Source organism: Grus americana, chromosome 1, assembly GCF_028858705.1.
Source record: "Grus americana isolate bGruAme1 chromosome 1, bGruAme1.mat, whole genome shotgun sequence".
NCBI lineage: Eukaryota > Metazoa > Chordata > Aves > Gruiformes > Gruidae > Grus > Grus americana.
In genome coordinates, this window is record NC_072852.1 from 75,442,278 (window position 1) to 75,463,123 (window position 20,846).

General features: G+C 39.6%; 1 protein-coding gene across 14 annotated transcripts in view; it reads left to right on the forward strand.

Annotated features, from left to right (window-relative positions):
- Positions 1–20,846, forward strand: part of ABCC9 (ATP binding cassette subfamily C member 9) — a 78,903-nt gene that overhangs the window by 44,550 nt on the left and 13,507 nt on the right. For 8 of the 14 annotated variants that reach the window (XM_054823372.1, XM_054823484.1, XM_054823401.1 and 5 more), the window contains 13 exons: positions 1,543–1,581; positions 3,140–3,241; positions 4,663–4,747; positions 5,243–5,323; positions 6,255–6,392; positions 7,054–7,179; positions 7,740–7,836; positions 9,614–9,861; positions 10,770–10,918; positions 11,734–11,803; positions 12,618–12,775; positions 15,665–15,757; positions 18,454–18,556. In XM_054823372.1, the coding sequence (XP_054679347.1) occupies positions 1,543–1,581; positions 3,140–3,241; positions 4,663–4,747; positions 5,243–5,323; positions 6,255–6,392; positions 7,054–7,179; positions 7,740–7,836; positions 9,614–9,861; positions 10,770–10,918; positions 11,734–11,803; positions 12,618–12,775; positions 15,665–15,757; positions 18,454–18,556 (1,489 nt within the window). The remainder of the gene's footprint in view (positions 1–1,542; positions 1,582–3,139; positions 3,242–4,662; positions 4,748–5,242; positions 5,324–6,254; positions 6,393–7,053; positions 7,180–7,739; positions 7,837–9,613; positions 9,862–10,769; positions 10,919–11,733; positions 11,804–12,617; positions 12,776–15,664; positions 15,758–18,453; positions 18,557–20,846) is intronic. The other 6 variants (XM_054823493.1, XM_054823434.1, XM_054823475.1 and 3 more) reach the window with 3 other exon arrangements.

The window sequence follows — 20,846 nt, forward strand, 5'->3', positions numbered from 1 at the left end:
TAAATCTGCTGTGGAATTGCAAGGGGTCTTGCAAGGCTTGTGCCCAGTTTTTGTTAAATTCTATGTCAGAAGGCACCCCCAAACGTATACATGAAAGCATTATCCCTTTCTCTACCATTCCAGTGCTCTTCTGATAAAAGTTTGGGGGCTTTTAATAGAGGAAAATTAGGTTTTCTCCTTTTTTTTGTTTGGCTTCACCTAATTTCCAACCTCTTTTTAATCTCTTGTTAGACTCCATCTTTTGCTTTCTTTTAACTTTTTTCCATTGTAGAGAAGACCGGAAGCTTCTGCTGAATAAAGGACCAACTCTGGTGAAGCAATGTCTGTTTTGAGCCTCAGTTTCTGGCTCTCTGAGCCTTCTGAGATAACCAACAGGGCTATTCACCTCTGATGTAATATCTTCTGTGGCGATTGGTGCACAAAGGAAACACATGGATTGTGCATTTTAGGAGGCATGAATTATCAAAGTTCTTAGAAAGCTGATATGTAGCACAGAAAGCAACATGTCTCAGTTCTATCATTTTGGGAAGATGCTCAATATGCGAGTGTGGCATTACGAGGGCTCTGCTATTAGAATTTTTATGCCCTTTGCCACACTTGGATCCTCTGCTTATGAGTGCAGCAGCAAGCTGGTATCCCAGCAGACAAGCAGACACTTCTGTCTCAGCAGTACAATATTCCATCTGGAGGATTTTTTAGGCTTGGAAGGGGAGGATTTGTTTGTTTCGTTTTTTTTTTAAGTCAGGCAAATAACACATTCATATCAGTTTTCTACTCCCTTCTAATGCCTGTTTCCATTTACCTGGCATAAACTTACTCTTTTAGGTTTTGCACTTTGCAGTGATGTGTTGCCATGCCTGGACACGAGCACCATTGCTGATCCAGAACTGCTTTAGCTGCCATTCCATGCCCTCGACAGTGTTAATAAGTCAATTAACAGAAGGAGCTGCAAATCATTCATGTCATTACTGCCATTGCATGCCCTTCAAAATGTATTTCATGGATATGATCCTTAAGACGTGGAGGTTGACAAGGAAAGCCTAGGTTTTGTAGTGCCATGCATGGCTTGATGCAGCCTTACTGCTATGAACAGGTTCAAAATCTGATCTGATTCAAAAGTGTATCTGCAAAGCTTGTCTTTGCTCTGGGGGAAATTTGATGGTAGTCACCAACTTTTGCAGGCCATTGGCATAATATGTGGAGAAGCTAACTTACTGCTTGTCAACCTTTTATATGCACAGGTGATATTAATTTAATTTTAAATAGGTTTTACAATACACTTTTTATTTTTAATACACTTTCCAATAACATAACTTGCCTGTTCAGCTACTACGCACTATAGATATGAAAGTGTTGTATTTAGAAAAGTTATATACTTTTTATTAGACCTTATTTATTTTCCCTTTAAGTACAAAAAAGCCCAAAGCGATGTTGAGTTCTTAAAATATGTACTTAACTCCAGTTTCCCTGTATGTAAAACTTGCACAAAGTGTTATTCTTTATTTTTCCTGCTTACTAAATGTCACTTACCATAACTTACAGTGTAAATGAAACTGAACCTTCTTTTGAAGCATCCAGAAGGTATTATTTCTGTTTTTAGTGTACCGTAATACACTCATTCATTTCTCCAGAATTCCCTCAAACCTTCATCTCTGTGTTTTCTTACCGTGTCGATAATCATTTACTGTAGGATTAACTGACAGATTGTGTTAAATCCGGTGGATCCCAATCTTCTCCAGCCATTGTACCACTACCTCAGTCTTATCTGAAAGATGTTCAGTGCTCCCACCTCCCATTTGACATCACTGGGAGTTTAGTGTGCTCTGTATCTTGCAAGACAGGGCCTCTAGATGTAAGACATCGTTATGTATACCCTCCCATGTGTTTGCATGTTTTCTGATCAGCACTGGGGTTTGTGTTGCTTGTAACCCAGCTCGATGGCTGTGTGGCGGAGCGGGACACACAGCCTCCAAAGGCGACCGGCTGTGCTCCAGCTGAAGCCAAGCAGTGGCTCCATCCCTGGCTTCGGTGAAAGGGCCTGCAGGTTTAAAAGAAGGACAAGCTGAACTAAAAGCACATCAAAAATGATAGAGAAGTAGTGGCACACATAGCTGTGGTTGGGAGCCACACCATGATTTGCTACCTGATAATCCTGAAGACATATTTCATACTAGCGCATACTGAACTGCTAAAACTCCTCTAAAATTTTTGGGATACTACTGACTGCTTCTAACCAGCTATTTCTCATACCTTAGCACCCTCTCTCTCAATAGCAAATCCTAGGTGCTTACATACAGAGCTATGTCAAATGTTTGGTTTGAAGCAATACCATCAAAGAGACTGAAAAGGAAGATAAGTGTTCAGATCCACAAGTCGGTACCAGTTCACACCTCCTTCCTCCTCACACATCTCGGGCACCTCAGAAAAACATCTGAAATGACATGACCTTTTTTGCCATACAGAGGCAAAACAGCTAGAAGTAAAGAACATTCATACCCCTATTGTACGCATTTCATCAGGTATTTAGACACATTTAAAGTACAAATAGTAAGTACTTGGGAGACTGTAGTGATTCCTTCCCAATCTGTATTGAATTGCTCTCTTTTCCAATATCATGTCAGTCCACTGAGGATCTAATAGACTTAAAGAAAAAAAAATTCACTGAGAAAAAAGTATATTTCATGTGCATGGCTATGTGAAATAATCTAAAACTTCAGAAAGCAACAAGTCAAGTGTCTTGATGCCATTTGAACAGTGCCTTTTCACTACCTGTTTTGACATTAGAGAAAAAAATACCAAATAACTATTCTTGTGAGAATTTAATAATTTTGATTATTTATAATTTGCCTTTGGATTGAAATTGCAGTTACTAAATCGAGGTAGGTACCAGCCATTTATAGTAGAATAGAATACAACCTAGAGTGTAGATTTTGCCATCGGGGAGAGAGTGGGTGCTGTTCTAATGAAAGCATCTAATTTAAAATTCTTCCCTTCACTTTTGTAACAGTTGCTTTGCCTGTGTGTTTCCCTGTATTTTTATGAATGTACATTCATAAAATTAATCTAAAGAAAATTGATTCTCAGACATTTCATAATGTGAGTGCTTTGCTTTTTACTAATGCTCTTTATCTGTCTACAGTAGAAACAGATACTCAGTGGCTTACGCAGCTCAGAAGCCGTGGCTGCTGAACGCAACCGTGGAGGAGAACATTATCTTTGGAAGCCCATTTAATAAACAGAGGTAAATATCAACCCTCTTGCAAAAAACACCTGGCAGCTTCTTTTAAAGAGGTTTTTGACTTCTCCTTCTGGAGGAAGTTTGTAGGTTCCGAAAAATAACAATGCACATTAACCCTGAAGTGGAATTAGCTAACCTGACTTTAGGCATCTCAAAGGAAGGTTTCTATTTTAAATTAGTCTTTCAAGGCTCTCCCTCTAACCAGAGTGCATGTCTAAGATGTTTGTGAGAAATCACATAGTGGCAGTGGCTCTCCATGGAATGCAGCAGAACCCATATATGTATTTTTCAAGCAGCTAAAGTTAGGTGAGATGAATCCCATCTTTGGAGACTACTGACATATTTTTGTTTCACTTAATGGAGCCTGAGGTTGCCAGAGGACTCTGGAAATAGGGATTCTAGGCATGTTTCCACTGAGTTTATGTACTAATCCTGCTGTGATCAAGTTACTGGAACAGTCACTTTACAAAAACACTGCATGTATGAAGATGGGGTGCCTCAAGGAAATAACCTTAATTCTTACTTTAGAAATACAGGACAAGGGAGCGTGAAAGCTGAGGTGCACAGCTTCCGTTGTGCTTATCCAGCACTTGCTTCTTGTGTCCTTCTAAAAGGTCAGCTAACAAATGCAGTGGAAAAAGTGACTTGACTTGAGGAAAACAAATTGCTGATGTTTTCAAAGGCAACACTCTCTTTGTTTTAAGTTATTAAAAATACATCCCATTTCTCTCAGTGTGTACTTTGTCAAGATGTATGACTCCATTCCCACTTAATAAAACTTAGCAATGACCAAATATTTCAAAATCCAGATAAACATCTAAAATTTCAGGGACCAGATTCTTCAGCTACTGCATCCATCAGCTTAATTTCACTCGTATCAAAGGGGCAAGGCCAAATTACACCACTCAAATAGTCTGATCCCATCTGCTTATTAGAAGATCATCTGTGATAATACATAGACCTAGAAATCTCATAACAAATTTCAAGTTTTTGCAAGTGGTTTCTGATTCTGGCAAGATCAGAAGAACTGTAAGGATCCTTTGTCCTGTAATCACACTGAAGTAAATGAAGAGGCACCTAAAGGGGGAAGAATAATAACTCATTGGAAAATGGCTTCAAATACTCCAGAGTCCAGCAAAACAGCTCTGCAATAGGGAGGAATGTACTCAATAATTTACGTCACTGAATCTTTAAAAAGTAGGCTTGCCAATAAAGATCTCTAATAAATATGTCATTTTTTACAACGCTTAGTTTACAATGCTCCATGATTAGTTGCTGAATAATCATTTTGCCCTACTTATTTTTGCAATTATCCAACCGTCACGGAGACATAATAACTTAGCAGTGAATTCGAGCTGGAGGTTTTTGTGTTAGCAACGTAAGTGACTGGTTAAATAATTGCAATGACCATATTGTTTTTACAGGTACAAAGCTGTTACAGATGCTTGCTCTCTGCAGCCTGACATTGACTTACTGCCATTTGGCGATCAGACAGAAATTGGAGAAAGGGTAAATAATATGAATGCTTTTATGTCTGCTTAGCCTGTGTATTAAGGCAGTGGTCTCTAATGTCACTTAGAGAGATCTAATCTGTATTGGACCGCCAGCCTGGTACGTAATTGTAATTCACCAGGGTTTACTGCAAAAAAGTTAAAAACTTTTTTCCTTCTTCAGCTGTTTCTTAAATGGGATTTTTTGATCAAAGTCTCCTACATTTTGCTTGCAGAATTTGATGCTAGTATTGGTTGCATTTTTCAATCTAAGAAGCCTACTGTGCTTAGAGAAGCTCTTCATAATTTACACTTACCCATGATTAGTTGCTTAATAATAATTTTTCTTCTGATATTATATGAGGATTATGCTTGTTTATCAACAGGATTAGCATTTTAACAAAGCTTTTTATTTTTATTTGAACTCTGTATAATTGTAAAAAAACCACATTTCCAAAGTCCTATCAAAATGTTTATTCAAAGATGCATATTTCTGATCCATTATACTCATTAGGGGATTAATTTAAGTGGCGGCCAACGACAGAGAATCTGTGTAGCTCGAGCACTCTATCAGAACACCAACATTGTCTTCTTGGTAAGATTTTTCTTTTTCACATGGAAAGTTAGTAATAAAACTGTCAGTCTTTATATTTAGCTTTAGAAAAATTTGTGTTAGATTTAGAAGACTATAGAGACTTGTGTTCAACTCCAAATCCAAATTATAGCAATAGGAAATGAACGTCCACCAGAGGCAGCATCGAAACATACTGGGAGACTGATGAACGTGGGATTTGCTACAGAGATTAACACTGGAAGAGTAGAACAGACTGTCTAACTTCTGCTCGCTCTCAGTGGTGACCTACTATCACCACAGTCCCACTGAAATCAGCAAGACTTCTGATAAAGAAAAGCACTATACTGCAACTACTTGTGAGCAATGAACATATTGAGGGTTCAGCGCTCTCCTGCAGAGTGCTGTGGATTTGGACAAACTTTCCCTTCTGTTTTACTAATTTGAAGGCATGTCAGGAATTTCAGGAAGCTACTGCTCATGAAGGCGCAGTTTGAGCCACTTCAAAATTAACCAGGGACTTTGGTTCTCAGAGAAAAAGTGTTTGCATATAATATCCTTATCTGAATGTTGCTAGCCACACTCACTCAAAGTGAAGACTAAGCACATCTGCAGTTTAATTTAAGCTTGGCTCTGGATCCTGGCATTTTCAAATTTGGGCTGGAAATTTCAGTTCTAGTGTTCCTGATCAGATTTACTCCACACTGCCAGTGTGGCACCAGCACTGCACTCATCTAGACACAAAAAAATTAACTGAATCTATTGCTGTGATTTGAAGAGTAATGGATTCTAGCTCACTATTTCATAGTGCAGCCATCTGACTAGGTCTTTGTCATTAGAGAGAGATGAAACACTAGTAATGGCAGATGTTTTGTATTTTTAAAGAACTCTTGAAAGAATAACCCCTAATTTTTCTATCCTGGTCGATTATTTTTTGTATTTGATTTGATTGCAGGATGACCCATTCTCTGCACTGGACATTCACTTAAGTGACCATTTAATGCAGGAAGGGATTCTGAAGTTTCTCCAAGAAGACAAGAGGACTCTTGTCCTGGTGACACATAAATTACAATATCTACCACATGCTGACTGGGTAAGAGATGAGATACCATGATTAAGATTTGCTAATGATGAATGTACACTTGAAGTTAGCACTGTAGCGCTCAATGAGATCACTATTTTCTCTCTAATAGAGTCCTTCCTTCTTAATTCCATATGTCAGGTGGCTAACTGCCACTTTACATAATACAGATTTTATAGTAGAAGGAACAATTTAATTTTGACATTATTTGTATAGATTTTTTTGATTGAAAGCCACTGGAGAATTATCACTTAATTGCAAACATGACTATTACTTTTTATGTCTTGTCCATGCTTTTTATAAGGACAGGTAAGCATGGCTTACAGAAGTTTCAGTTTATGAGCTGTGCAAACAGCTGTTATTTTCCTTTTTGTGTTTGTCCTATTAAACTGTTTTTATCTCAACCCATGAGTTTTCTCACTTTTACTCTTCCGATTCTCTCCCCAATCTCGCCAGCGGGGAGTGAGCGAGTGGCTGCATGGGGCTTAGTCACTAGCTGGGGTTAAACCACGACACAAACTTAAGAAGTTATCAATAAAATATTGAATAAAATGAACACAGAAATTTGCATAACGGTAATGTCACCAATACTGAGACATATCCTGCAAGATCCAGGTCAGTGTTTATGGTATCTATGTTGCTGAGTAGACCTACTGGATGCTTTCTCCTCTAGATCATAGCAATGAAGGATGGAATGGTGCTTAGAGAAGGGACACTAAAGGATATCCAAAATAAAGATGTCGAGCTATATGAACACTGGAAAACTTTGATGAATCGTCAAGATCAAGAATTGGAAAAGGTAAATAGGAGCATTTGGGCAAGGATGACCTTTCTGAAAAGAAATATTTTTTAGTTAATTTCTAAAAAAACCAAACCATGTCATAAAGGAAGTTTTAAACTAGACATTAGGGGAAAAGCACATGAACCATAAGGAGCTTTAAGGACTGGAACACATTGTCTGGGAAGTCTGTGGTATATCCGTCATGGGTGGTTTGTAACGACACATTAGGCAAACATCCTTTTGAAATGCAGTGTACAAATGATCCTTTGCCGGGGTGAGGGGCAGGTAAGAGACTTCCTAAAGCATCTCATAGCTTTTTATTCTGTTATTGCCATGAGCATTTAGGATTCTCTAAAGACTATTTTTGAAGTTTTTATCATTCCAGAAGAGAGGGAATGAAAGAGTAGAAGAGAGAGGGAAGAAAGTGGACAAGGCGAGATTTTCTGAAAGATAAAATACTGTGCTTTTGCATTCTGTGAGCTAAATCATCCAAATAGTCTCCTTGAGGTTACGGTTGATGCTACCACAATGGCATACAGCTAAGCTCTCTAATTAATAAGTAAGTTTTCTTATCACAGGATATGGAAGCTGACCAGACTACTCTTGAGAGAAAAACTCTTAGAAGGGCCATGTACCCCAGAGAATCCAAATCACAACTGGAAGATGAAGATGAAGGTATGTTTTTTCATTTCACTTTATTTATTCTATCACCATGTGTCATTGCCTTTCCACTTGAACAACTGGCAGTTCATAGCAAGGAAGTATGAAGATGTTGAAGACACTTGGTAATAACAGTGCAAAGTCCAATACTTTGACCTGTTTAGAATATGACTTAAGGGATTCTCCAAAGATTTCTCTAAACATTGCACAAGGATAAGGTGTACCAAACCAAGTTAATTTCTTTGCTAGCTCATACTGCCTGGAGGTTGTGAGGGGTGAGATAGAAGTAAAACAATGGTAATAATTGTTATTAATGCAAATTAACTCTGCCTAGTCATTGGCACAATAATGTTAGATCATCTGTAGCCCTGTCACTCTGTTCTGGGGTCTTGATATATCACCACATGATTAAACTTGTAGATGTTTTCGATTTCTTTTTAGATATGGAGTTAATCTGCTATCTGGGAGAAATTTTAGGCTTTCTTCTCAAGCTTAGCTTCTTGTTCCTCCCAAATCTTGGTGGTTTTAGAGGCTGCAGATTCAGATTCTTGTCACTTTTAAAGTGGGGTGAGGGGTGGAGGCAGACAAACGGTTGAATATTGTCAGCTGGCAACAAGACCCATCAAGAACATCCCTGGGATGCTTGACCATGCCTAAATGGAGCAGTCAGTCCTGGCAAGTAGAAAGTTTGTGCCAGGGAAGAGAAGAGGTGAACTGTAGGCTTCATCTTAATTCAACAGGAGCACTAATTGCCGGGATTGTCATGATGATGTTGACTGGAGTGATCACAGAATGTACAAAGGCTATTAGCAAGCTCTTTACTGCTGCCTTGTGTTTCATCTGGCAATGCTCATGATGGATTGTCATCTTAAGTCATAGGTCTGTAGGTCCTGAATTGCTTCATTTTGAAGAGATTTCCAGTCACTGCACAATAGGCAGAGCTGGACCTCAAAGCCCCTGAGATGGAAATATTATGTTGGCTTCATATTTCTTTGGCAGAGCTGAGCAGAACACCTCTTACTATGTCCAGTCATCAGTATACTTTATCAGTTAAATTCTTGGAGGAGTTTAAATTGAGGACTTTCCCAAGCTCCTCCTTTTGGTCTGTGCAAGAAAGCCTTGCCAAAAACCTGTATCTTCTTTGTGGGGTAAGATAGAAAACACAGGGAAAAAAAGACATGCCCAAGTAGTCCACAGAATGCCTGCAAAAAAGGATCATTAAGATCATAAAACACATATCAATAACTTCAGGGCAGAAATATAACCTGACATTGCATTCCAGGTCATCCACACTTATTATATTACCTAGGGAACATACACAAAGTCTCTGTGTCCCAAAAAGTGTAGAATTTCATCTTTCAAAAAATCACTTACTAATTAATATTTAATGTTCAAAATCAGAAATGGGTGGAAATGCTGTCACTTCAGAGCTGTCAAGAACAGGTCGACATTTCTCCTCCCCAAGTGCAGCCTGCGAGGCTGTGATGTATATTCTTATTACCTGGAAAAAAAGTTATTTTTAAATGCAATGTTTATGCAACTATGAAATATATGTTTCCCATAGCAGAAGTCTTCCACCAACTGTATTTCAGTGTAACGTGAACAGTTACTCAAAGAGCACAGGGGAAGTCTTATGAAAATATCTCTGAATTGTTTGCTGGTTTTAAATGACAAATTTAATTTTGCTGTTAAAATTAAAATTCAAAACAAAGAAGTCAACCAGATCCAGTAAACCCAGGTATAATTCTTCGTAATGAATCCAAGCTAACTTGATCAAATGTCTGAGTCACAGAGGAAGAAGAGGAAGAAGATGAAGATGATAATATGTCAACTGTCTTGAGGCTCAGAACAAAGATGCCATGGAAAACCTGCTGGAGATACCTAACCTCTGGAGGATTTTTCTTGCTCTTTCTGATGATTTTCTCAAAGTTGTTGAAACACTCAGTTATAGTGGCCATAGACTATTGGCTTGCTACGTGGACATCCATGGACAATGCAAATGATGTCAGGAGCGTTGATGATGTTAAGAGCACAAATAAGGTGGGCCATATCTTGGAGCTTGACAGGGAAGAAAAAAAGAAAAATGTTCTAAAGTAATTATTTGCTGTTCATCTAGAAGCCAGCTAGATTGGAAAGACAGGTAGATATAGTAAGATTGATTATTATATAGGATGGATTAATTGTTTATGATAAAACATAAGACAATTCAAATTTTATCAGTCTTTTCAAACATGCAAAACTGAAACAGAAGCATATTTGAGGTCAGAAAAATGATTGACTTTTCAAAGGAAAGAATCTCATACTAAACTTTTGCATCTGGATTTTTTAACACCTAAGTGAATGACCCCATTTTCCTAAGTACTGGCTGTCCAGTAATGCCCTGCCAGAAAAAAAAAAAAAGGTCTTCGAATATACTACTTAAATACAATCTGCTTATAGCTGTAAATTTGACTCATATACAAATATCTCGCTGGAATCCACTTAGTAAACTTTCAGAAGGCTTAAATGTGTTATAGCCCTGGCAGATTAGTTTAGGATTTGGTCTGGGAATTTTAGTGGTGCTTGAACTTAATAAAGTGGAAATTTCCAACATCTCTCAAATGCGTTAATTCTTGAGATGTTCTACTTTGGTTGCCTGAGTTTCTTGGCTAACAATTTGCGTACTTTTGTATTCATCCAGTTAGTCTACCTTCACCAATTCTAAGTACTGTCACTTCAAGGTCTTGAAGGGTACTCATCAGTAGATTGAGGGATCTTAGAACTGCCAATGTGAACTTAATGAACTGCAGTTCCATCATAGTTCTTTTGTTTCCCAAAGACTATATGAATATAATTATCTAAGTGATGTGACATACTAGCTGATTGGTACTAGGTACCTTGAGAACTTCCTAGTAGAAAAAAGAAATGTGTGTTTATTTCTAGAATTGATGTATTTGTCATTTTATTAGACTTATCATGTAGCTGTCTTCAGCATCCTCTCTGGAGCAGGGATTGTCCTTTGTCTCATCACATCTCTGACTGTGGAGTGGATGGGCCTCACAGCAGCCAAGAACCTACACCATAATCTCCTCAACAAGATCATCCTTGGACCAATCAGGTACAGCAAAAATAATGTTCTTCCTGAAAACCTACATGGCCAAAACCTGTCTTGGTTTTATAACTAGAAGGATACTCCTGTGAAAAGCTCTTGTAATTGCTGTGTTTACCTCAAGGCTTCAAAAAGTGAAAATAACTAGTGAAGTGTGTTTGGGGGCAGGGGGAGGGGGGAATTCCATGTCAGAACATCTCACATTCTGCTCCTTTTTTTAATCTGGCTGAAATATGTCAGATAGCTGGCACCCCCTTCAAGGCTGTTGTGTCAAGGAAAGCTTTTGAGTGCAGTTCTAGCTCTGTGGCATCCAGCTCCAACCCTGCCAATGGGCATGGAGTCTAACGATATGGACACCAAATTTCTTCTGATGGCCAGGGACAAGTTCCATGCATGATAACCACTGTCTCTCCAGGCAGCAGGATGGCCAAAAGGATGCCTGCATAATGAATACAGTAATCACGGTTCTTTGATGAAACAACAAGAGTCCTGGTGCCCAGTACTGTGCAGGAGGTTGAGTAGCGGCCAGGGACAGGCAGTGATTCTTGGAAGGGATCTTAAATCTTGAGGGAGCATGGATGAAAAAGCAAGCAGCAAGACGCTAGGTTTTTGGAAGAGGAGACTTCAAAGTTTAGAGGGGGGGAATGCCAAGAGAAGCATTTGGATAGTCAGGATGCAGACATTGTGATGTGCTGTATTATTCATTTTTATTGCTTGGTTTTAGAAAATGTTGGGACACAGCTCTGTGTTCTGTCTGACTGGGCTTTTTATCCAAAACTGGAATTCCTTTTCAGGTAACTTTTTGGTTTTCATTTGTTCAACAGGTTTTTCGATATGACTCCACTGGGGCTAATTCTAAATCGCTTCTCTGCTGATACAAATATCATTGATCAGGTAGTCATATTCTGTTTTATTACATCTCGGCTTTGTAAATTTTCACTTAGCTACTGAATAAGATGATGTATTAAAATATCCAGTAGAGAAAGGCATAGCAAAAACAGACTCTGGGAATTACAATAGACAAATTCAAAATAGAAAGTATACACACATTTTGTAATTTTTGTAGGGCTACAAACATGGTGGGAGATGGTAGCTCTTAATGTCTTCATATGCAGACGTGTTGCTTCTGTTGGAAGATCTGGATTAGCAAAACATCAGGTTTTGGGCTCAAAACAGGAAACAGGGTAGAGTATAATAACTTTAACTATATGGGAGTACACATGATAAATAGACGTTCCATCCTGGCTGTAGCACATGTGAATTTAGAACATTCAGGGAGAGGAAGGGATGCTTTCACTATGGCTTTGAATTAAAATGTTTGGATGAGTAATAATCCTGAATGCAAGGGTGATGGGAACATGGAGGGGAAATTAGACTCTGAGAAAAAGCATGCTGTTTCTCTAAATATTTGGGATCTCAAGAACAGTTTTCCCTTTCTTGCCTGTTACATAAATGAGGTGGAAATGGCTTCTATTTCCCCATGATCTTTAAAACACTGACCTTTAGAAAAAACCCTACTGACTCATTTTTTAACTTCTGCACATTTGAGTAGTAGACCCACAGAAACATAAAGGCTCCTGACAGAAGGAGAATATCAATGCGTGCACAGTGGTATCGTGCCACTTTGCCTGTAGTCCTCTACAGGAAAATGCATATCGTGGTACTACCGGTGACTTTTGCCTTATGTTTGTTTTTTGTTTCGTTCTAGCACATTCCTCCTACCCTGGAGTCTCTTACCCGGTCCACCTTACTCTGCCTGTCAGCCATTGGAATGATCTCCTACGCCACTCCGTGGTTCCTTGTTGCCCTCGTGCCTCTGGGGATAGCATTTTATTTCATCCAGAAATACTTCAGAGTTGCTTCCAAGTATGTATTAAAAAACAGTCCTGAAAATTTCTTCTAAAAAAATTGTCCATAAGAATTTTGATGGAACGTGAGGTTGTAGGAGCTAGTATAAGGGGAAAATAGCCATGGCACCCTGCTTTTGATCCTGAGGTATGAGTTTGAGACACACATTGGAGGATGCGTCCAGCTGACCCGACTACAAATGGGGTATTTGGGGAAGTAACACTAATTGCATCACTTTTGTACACTGTTGGCTACAGAGTCAGATAAGCATGAAGTTTGTTAATCAACTGAGCCAGCTCGCATCTGGTCAAAGCTCCTCTTTGACCTTTTGAGGGTTAGTAGAGAATGGAAAATAACTTCCTGAATTAATGTCAGTCACGGGTTTTTTTTTTCATATTGGGAAAAAAAAACTCCACAGAAAGTAATTTCCACTGCACAGCAACATTTCATATTCAGAATGGTTTGCTGGCTATAAAGAGTGCATTTTTTCAGCAAAAAGAGTGTCGTGATTTCTTAGAGTCATGCTTCTAGTGCTAAATACATTATAAAATTCAGTAAAATATCTTAAGCAAGCCATTTGAAGTTTTTTCTTAAATTCAGCCAGTCATGCTTCTTTTTTTTTATGATCCAGATTTCTGGCTGGATTTATGCCACTTTCCAATACTTAAAAACACCCGTCAAGCTGCCTGCTGACCTGCAGGGAGGCCACAATAACCTACCATCATTAGCAACTGTCACTTCTGGCCCCATCTTTGCAGTATGCACATGGTAAAGCATTAACTGCTGTTTGGTAGCATCCAGTTAAGAGACACGGTGATTTTCAACTGAGCATTCCAGTACAGTTGACTTCACAGACAATACTTTCATTTAGGTAGCCTGAGAAGGAATTATGTCAGTTATTCCCCTTACAGCAATGGAGCAAGAGAGGCACAGAGCAACATATCAATAATTTAGCTTCACTTTATCCTACTTTTCATCAGCTTTCCTCAGAGTTTCTGAGGAGATTTATTCACAAGAAAACTCTTTAATCAGAATCCACAAAACAAAAATGTTTAATTCTGAAATAATTTGCTTAAATTCTCTCAGATTTTTCAGAAACCTTGTTCTTTCCACACCAGGTTTCCAAACTAATGCTGTACATGGCAGTACACCAGGTCTCAAGGTGGCTAAGGAATCAGGAGAACTGGTTTTCATTCTTCAGTGCATTATGGTCGTCTGAGTGTCACCCTGTCCTGATACACATAGCAGTGCACACTGTTTAAACTTCTTACTTAAAATACATAAGAGTAGGCAAAATCTGATGTCTGAGACCCCGGGAAATACTACAGTTTCTCTCTGTGATTTTATATGTGAGATTAAAGTCTCCATCTGCCTCCAAACCTGGTTTTCCCACCTGCTGTATCGATAGCCATACCATGCAAGCTAGCAAGAAGTTGATCACCCCTGTGGGTCAGCACACACACGCACACGCACACGCACCTATTGGCTCTGCAGTCGCTGATCTTTTGCAAGTCCGTAACTACCTCATTCATTTTATTCCCTTATAGGTTTCTGGGAAAAGCTGTATCAGCAAGTGCTTTTTTTTTTTTAAATCTGTTTAAATTAAACTCTTTTAAATCACTCATGAAGCATCCAGGGTTGACTTGTGTTCTTTAAATCCACAATAGAAATTAATAAATCCAATTTATTTCCAGAAAAAATAGTCCTGGGAAATGTAGGATGAAGGAATAGCTTCAGCCAGTATTTATAACTTACTTGCATGCAGTACTTTCCAGGCATATAAGCTTCACTAATTTTTAGAAATGCAAATATTTACAGTGTTTCTTGCAGCACTTTGACTCTTTGTTGTATTTTCCATTACATCTCTCAAAAACTTCTGTATATTTTCCATCATAAATTTGAAAGAGAGCATATTTATCATCAAAACATAACCAGCAACTTCAGTTCTGTATACTGTAACATTCAGCATTATGGAGCAGTTATTTCTCCTGGCCTATCCAATACCCTGTGCGAACATAGTAGGATTTTAATAAAGAGTTGAAATATCTAATGATCTGGCCTCTCTTCTGTTTATACAACTGGCTGCTATGATAATGGCAGAGTGTTACAGAAAGATGTATTTGTCTCCATGGTTTGGAAAACGTCCCTGTTTCAGGAGACTGGAACTTTTTAGACTTGCATATCATCATTGCTCCATGCAGGTCTTGAAAATGCCATTGCTGAATAACTGAGGAAATTTCTCATTCATATTGTTTCTCTGTCAGTGCTGTCTCTATTTCAACCAATGAGATAATATTAACACTACAAATAGAAGGTCTACTATAGTCTGTTATATTTTAGGTTCAGCACGTTGTGGTACTTACAGATACTCAAAATGAGGCAAAGTTAGTATGGAAAGGCACCCTTTTTGTTAGGCCAGCGGATACAGTTGCAATAAAATAGATAAACTTGCAGATACACAAACTCTATTTTATACCTGATGTGAGAGCCACAAATAACATGTTATAAAGTTGAAAATCAACCGTTCTGAATTTAAGTTAATTATATTAATAAATTAGAATGTTTAACAACAAAAGGTAATTAGGATCTGGCTAAAAGGGACAGTAGGGTTTTATCCAGGAGAGATGTGATGTCATTATTGCTGTGGGACAAAGAGAAGCTCAGCTGTGACCAAAAGCTAGATCTCTGGAGGTGGCTAGGAGATGATTCAAAGGCTCCCACGGCAAAAGAGAAATACGGTATTCCCATGTCAGTGTCTTTCTATACTATAGAAATACTATATTATGTGATCCTGAAAAGAGTATGTGCAATACATAAAACGTCTATTCTTGTCTGTTATGCAGTAAAATTTCTACAGACAGAGATGTTTATATTCTAATGGCTGCCTGTTGTTTTTCGTACTCCCAGGGACCTCCAGGAACTTGACGACAGCACCCAGCTACCTTTACTCTGCCACTTCTCTGAGACAGCTGAAGGCCTTACCACCATCAGAGCGTTCAGGTACGTAAAACAAATTATTAGAGAGAGGCTCAGGTTCCTCTCTGGCCGGTGCAGCTTGTTGAACCATGTCTGAAGGCAAATTATTGGATTTGGTAGACTTTAATTAAAGTATCTCAAAATAGAGAAGAAATTTTTGTTTTCCTGTTGCTTTTCCACATCTCTCAATGCTTGTGCATATTTTCAGTAACACACTCATTTATCTGTATTGGTTTTCCACCGAATTAAAGTTGATGATTTTTTTAGGATGCAGTATTTGAACTTTTAAGGTGTTTAGTTTAACCGTGCCTTACTTGGACAGCAGGGAGCTCTCCTTTGCCAGGCAGGCACAGACCCCTCTGCTGCACCCTACAAGCTGTGCTGTCCACATGCCCCTGAATCATTTCTGTATTTAACCAACTCCTCAGGCAGGGAAACATCATTATAGTACTCTCCAACTGAAAGTCAGTATGCAACTAGAGAGACTTTCCAAGAACACTATGGCAGAACTGAACTTGATCTTAATATTGTAAACCAAATAAACAATTAAAAATAAATTCCAGAAGATTCAGAGAATTTTTCCAACTTTCCATGCATATATTTTTTCTCTACTTACTACATGAAATATAGGCTAAATTCTCCTTGTAGATTCACTTCATTATAGCCGGCATGACTGTCAAAGTGCCACCTTGATGTTGTCCCCCAGTAAGTGCAACTTGCACTCATTCCGCACAGCGTAGAATTTCAAACCAGTATGGATCACACCGCACTGCTATTTACACACTTATTTGATCAGCTTAAGACTGCTTCATCACTTCAAGCTAGCTTTAGGACCTTGGCTATTAGTTCAGAGTGCTGCAGTAAGGACAAGTAAAAATGTAGCTGTGTTGAAGAGACGTGAGCCAGTGGTCAACAAGAAATGTTGTAGCAAGCTTTATCAACCAGAATGATGCGTTGAAATAGTAAGTCATAATTAAGGCTCGATGCTGATGTATGCTGAGTGCTTCTTGAGACGTTCAGAGTAGCCTTTCATCACGTTATCTCCTGAGAAAGATGAAGGAGCTTAGCACTTCTTGGGAGTTGTTCAACTCTTCTTTACCTTACGGCAATGTGGGCTTGGATGTCAGAAAGCAAAAGGCAGCCCTAGGGAAGGACTAGGCATCATAACCATCACTGGAGTTTTCCAGGATATTTGGTGCTAATCAAAGCCATTTCATTTCCCTGTTTGTGCTTCACTTTCAACCAAACCTGAAGTCTCCAGCGTTTTTTGTCAGCAAGCTCATATTTACTAATAGTCGAGTTAGTCATTCTCTGCAGTTTGAGTTCAGTATGTTCCAGGATAAAACAGAGCAACCTCTCATATAATTTACCACAAAGTAGCACAGTTGGATCAGAAAACAATTTCAGTGACCTTTGCTGTTTGTCATCTGACAGGATAAAAGTCTAAAACTGCCCAGAAGATGAGCTGGACGTGGATGAAAAGATACAGACTTGAGCATGTCAGATTTTCCATTAGGAAAACGGGAGTTTTGCTGCCAGAAAGGCAGACGAGTAGAATATTCAGTGCATCTTTGCTCCTCCCCACGTCATCACTGTTACCAGTTGTTGTTTTGGGGAGGTTGCTTGCCATGTTTACAAGCTGTGCAAAGGGAAATAAAGTATCAGTGGGGAAAAAAGAAAAAAAAGAAGAAAAAAAGAGGTTTCTGGCAGAACAGGGGTTACAGGTGCTTCACAGCAGGGCCCTGAGATTTTGAAATGGAAGAGCTGGCCATGATAAAACAGACAATAAGCTGCTGAATGAAGTTTGGCTAGTTCCTTCAAGCGATGGCATCTAACGGACAGTAGAATATGAAACAATGAAATGGTTTCCATCTGACTGCAGGTCATATCTAAAGTACTGCAAGGCACCATGAATTTAATACACTTACACCAACAGAGATTTCCCCCTCCCTCCCCAAAGTGTACCTGCGCTCTTAGGTGCTCTGACATCCTTGCACTGGATTTTAAACATGGTGGGCATCATATGGGGGAGAGAGAAACAAGTGACAGTGGAGGTAACACCGCTCATGTTTGTAATTCAGAAGTGATCAATAGTTCTCCCCGTTGTAGCTGTCTGAGTTGCTTAGGCAATGTGCGACTGGCTGAGAAAACAGCTGAGCTGAGTAGCTGAAAGGTATTGATCTACAGTCTACATTAGTTGAAGCCTTAGAGATGTCACTCTGGTTGAAGACTCCTGCAACTGGCCAGGTAACTTCTGAAATCAGATTTTAAGCTGACAGGTGAGCCCTCTGCTCTTGCTAGTGGCTTGTGAAGACGAAGAGATGGGCCATGGCAGCACTCACCTGTGAGAGGACTGGAGGGCAGCAGCAGCCACAGTCCAGAGCTACAAAAGCAGATACGCTCTGGGAAGTAACACGTGTCCCTAGCACCCTGGCACTGCAGTCTCTTTGAAGGGACAGGCCCTTATCCAAAATCTAGTCCAATATAATTGCTTGTCGAACAAATTCCTCCCCGTTGCACATGTAGCTCTACCTGGTTAAGGAGAACACTGGCAGCAGGCACGGTTCCTTACAGAAGAGTTTCTAGCCTAAAGTTTGGCAAAGGCAGAAGGGCAAAAAGTTTGTGTCTGGGGGGAGAGGAGGGAGAGGAGAGCTTAATGTTTCATCCTTTTGTGTATGAGTGTGTAATGTGTTGTAATATAACAACTTTGCTCTTGGCAGGCACGAAGCCAGATTTAAACAACGTATGCTGGAACTAACGGACACGAACAACATTGCCTACTTATTTCTATCGGCTGCCAACAGATGGCTGGAGGTCAGGACGGTACGTTCAGTTTAGTCCCAGCCATGGTTTTGAAACCTTGGAAGCAAACAGAGACTTTGCCTGATGCAGAGAAGATAATAACGAGAATTAATCTCGCAATGAGATTATACACACTGTTCCTTAAAATAGATCGGGATTGTTTATGTTAAACCCATAGGGCTTTTTCAGCTTTCTTGGCCAGGAGTAAGAAAATACAAGTCTCCCTCATCATTTGCTGTTGTGAATGCTAGTGTCCGAAGAGAGTGCAAGAACAAACATTTACATAACTTGAAATAAGGCTTTCTCTCCTACTGTGCAGCATCTGCAGACCTGCTGCAGCAGGACCTACTTTCAAAGCAGAGCACAGCTTTTAGGTAGTTTTGTGAACTGTGCCATCATTCTGTCAGGGCTGTTTTAGGCACCACTGAGCTTCCAGGTCCTGAGGTTTCTCTCCAGCAACAGGCTTTATCCCACAGCTGTAATTTAGAGCCCCCATTTGCAGTGCCCTTACTGCAGCTGTGAGCCCATACTGTGATATTTACAGTACTGCTCAATATCATGAAAGATTGCAGAACTAGACTCCAACTGAAAAACAAATGACAGTAGGGCACAACGCAGCCAGTGCCAGTGAGACAGGCTCCTGGCTTTTACGGGGGCTCTCCAGGGACAGTATAGGAGGAGGTTCCCTGCTTTGCAAGGCAAGGAGAGGCAAGCAAAATCGCTGTGATTTCCTTATTCATCTGACACGAAAAAAGCAGTGAATAAACAGAGCAGTGACCTGATTCTGCTAGACACAAATAGTAACAGGCATGATTAATCCTCACTTCAAAGGCTATATCCTTACCTTCATTTCCTGGTACGCTGGTGGAGCAACAAAGTTGTGCTCCATTTCTTATGATGGCACAGCTTTCCCTCATGCATGAAGCTTTCAGCTTCCTACAGCATCCAAGATCAAGCTGAACTTGCTTTCAAATCAAAGACAGATAAATAACAGAGCAACAACCAATCCTGGAACAAACTGTGGCAATTCCTGCTAATGTCTCACAGTCTTAGACTTGCTTACATGCAGAGTGAATTTGATCCAAGAATATGCATCGCTTCATCATAGCATTAGAAATAACGTGGTCACGCCAAGGAATAGTTTATTTAGCTCTGCCTAATGGCATAGTGGTACTAATATCAGTCAAAACTTTGTAGGGTTTAATAGCAACTGTTAAGTCCTGTCCCCACTGCTGATGGAGACTCGAGACCACTGTGCTTCTACTTCCCTGTAGATGTTAAGTTTGAATCTGTCATCTGCTCATCAACACTTTTTACAGACAGATGAACTAGGCAGCCTTCATTTAAAATCTCAGAGGGAAAGATTCCAGGCAGGATATTATCAGACAGGAGGAAAAAAAAATGGATGGAAAATGCTAACCCTGTAATCCAAAGTAAATATAATGCAGGAGCAGTGGGAGAGTGGGAATACCAGCAGTCTCATGAATCAGGCACCTTGACAACTACATGAGATCACATGTGGCATTCACTTCAAAACTGAGGTACACATCAAGAAGATGGGTTCAAGCTCCTGCAAAGCTTGTGAGAAGTCAGATCTTTCTCATACAGCCTACAGAGCAATTTCTGTAAAGCAAGTCATCACCATGCAACAGAGCTGAGATCCTTCAGGTATCTACCACGGAATCACTCTGAAACTCAAAGTGCTGTGGCAGGAGCAAGGCTTAGTAGCCCATTTGCAGCACCACAACTACACTGCTATACTGCTTTCAGAGTCCACACTGCCAACACCCACACGGTGTTTCACTGCAGGCTGTGAGTGTCTAGCAGGGTTAGGGATGCCTTCACCACGCACAGTGTCCCACTGCATGATGTAGACACTGTATGTCAGTCTGCCCACTTCTGCCAATAAAACATCTGCATGACCTGTATAAATTCTACCAAAATTCTTCACGGACTCTGTGAAGTTACTGATACTTCTCTTTTTCGGGGAGGCAAACTCATGTTTGAGAAGACCTGAAGGAGAGTGGAGAGAGTGGAACTGATTTGTTTTAGTGGTAGGAATTAGCGGTGTTATTGTTACGCCATCCTTAAGATTATTTTTTTTTTTATGTGCTCATTAGACTTTTTGATACCTGCTAGGTTTGGGGTGGCCACAATGAGATACCCTAGCCCAAATGGATTTGCAGAAAATACTGGCCTGTTTCACTTGTGTTCAGCAAGTTCATTCAGAGTGTTTCAGGCTGGGCACCACCTGATCTTTTCCAGGAAAAACAATTAAGGATTAGGTGTCATTATAGAAATAATCTTCAAT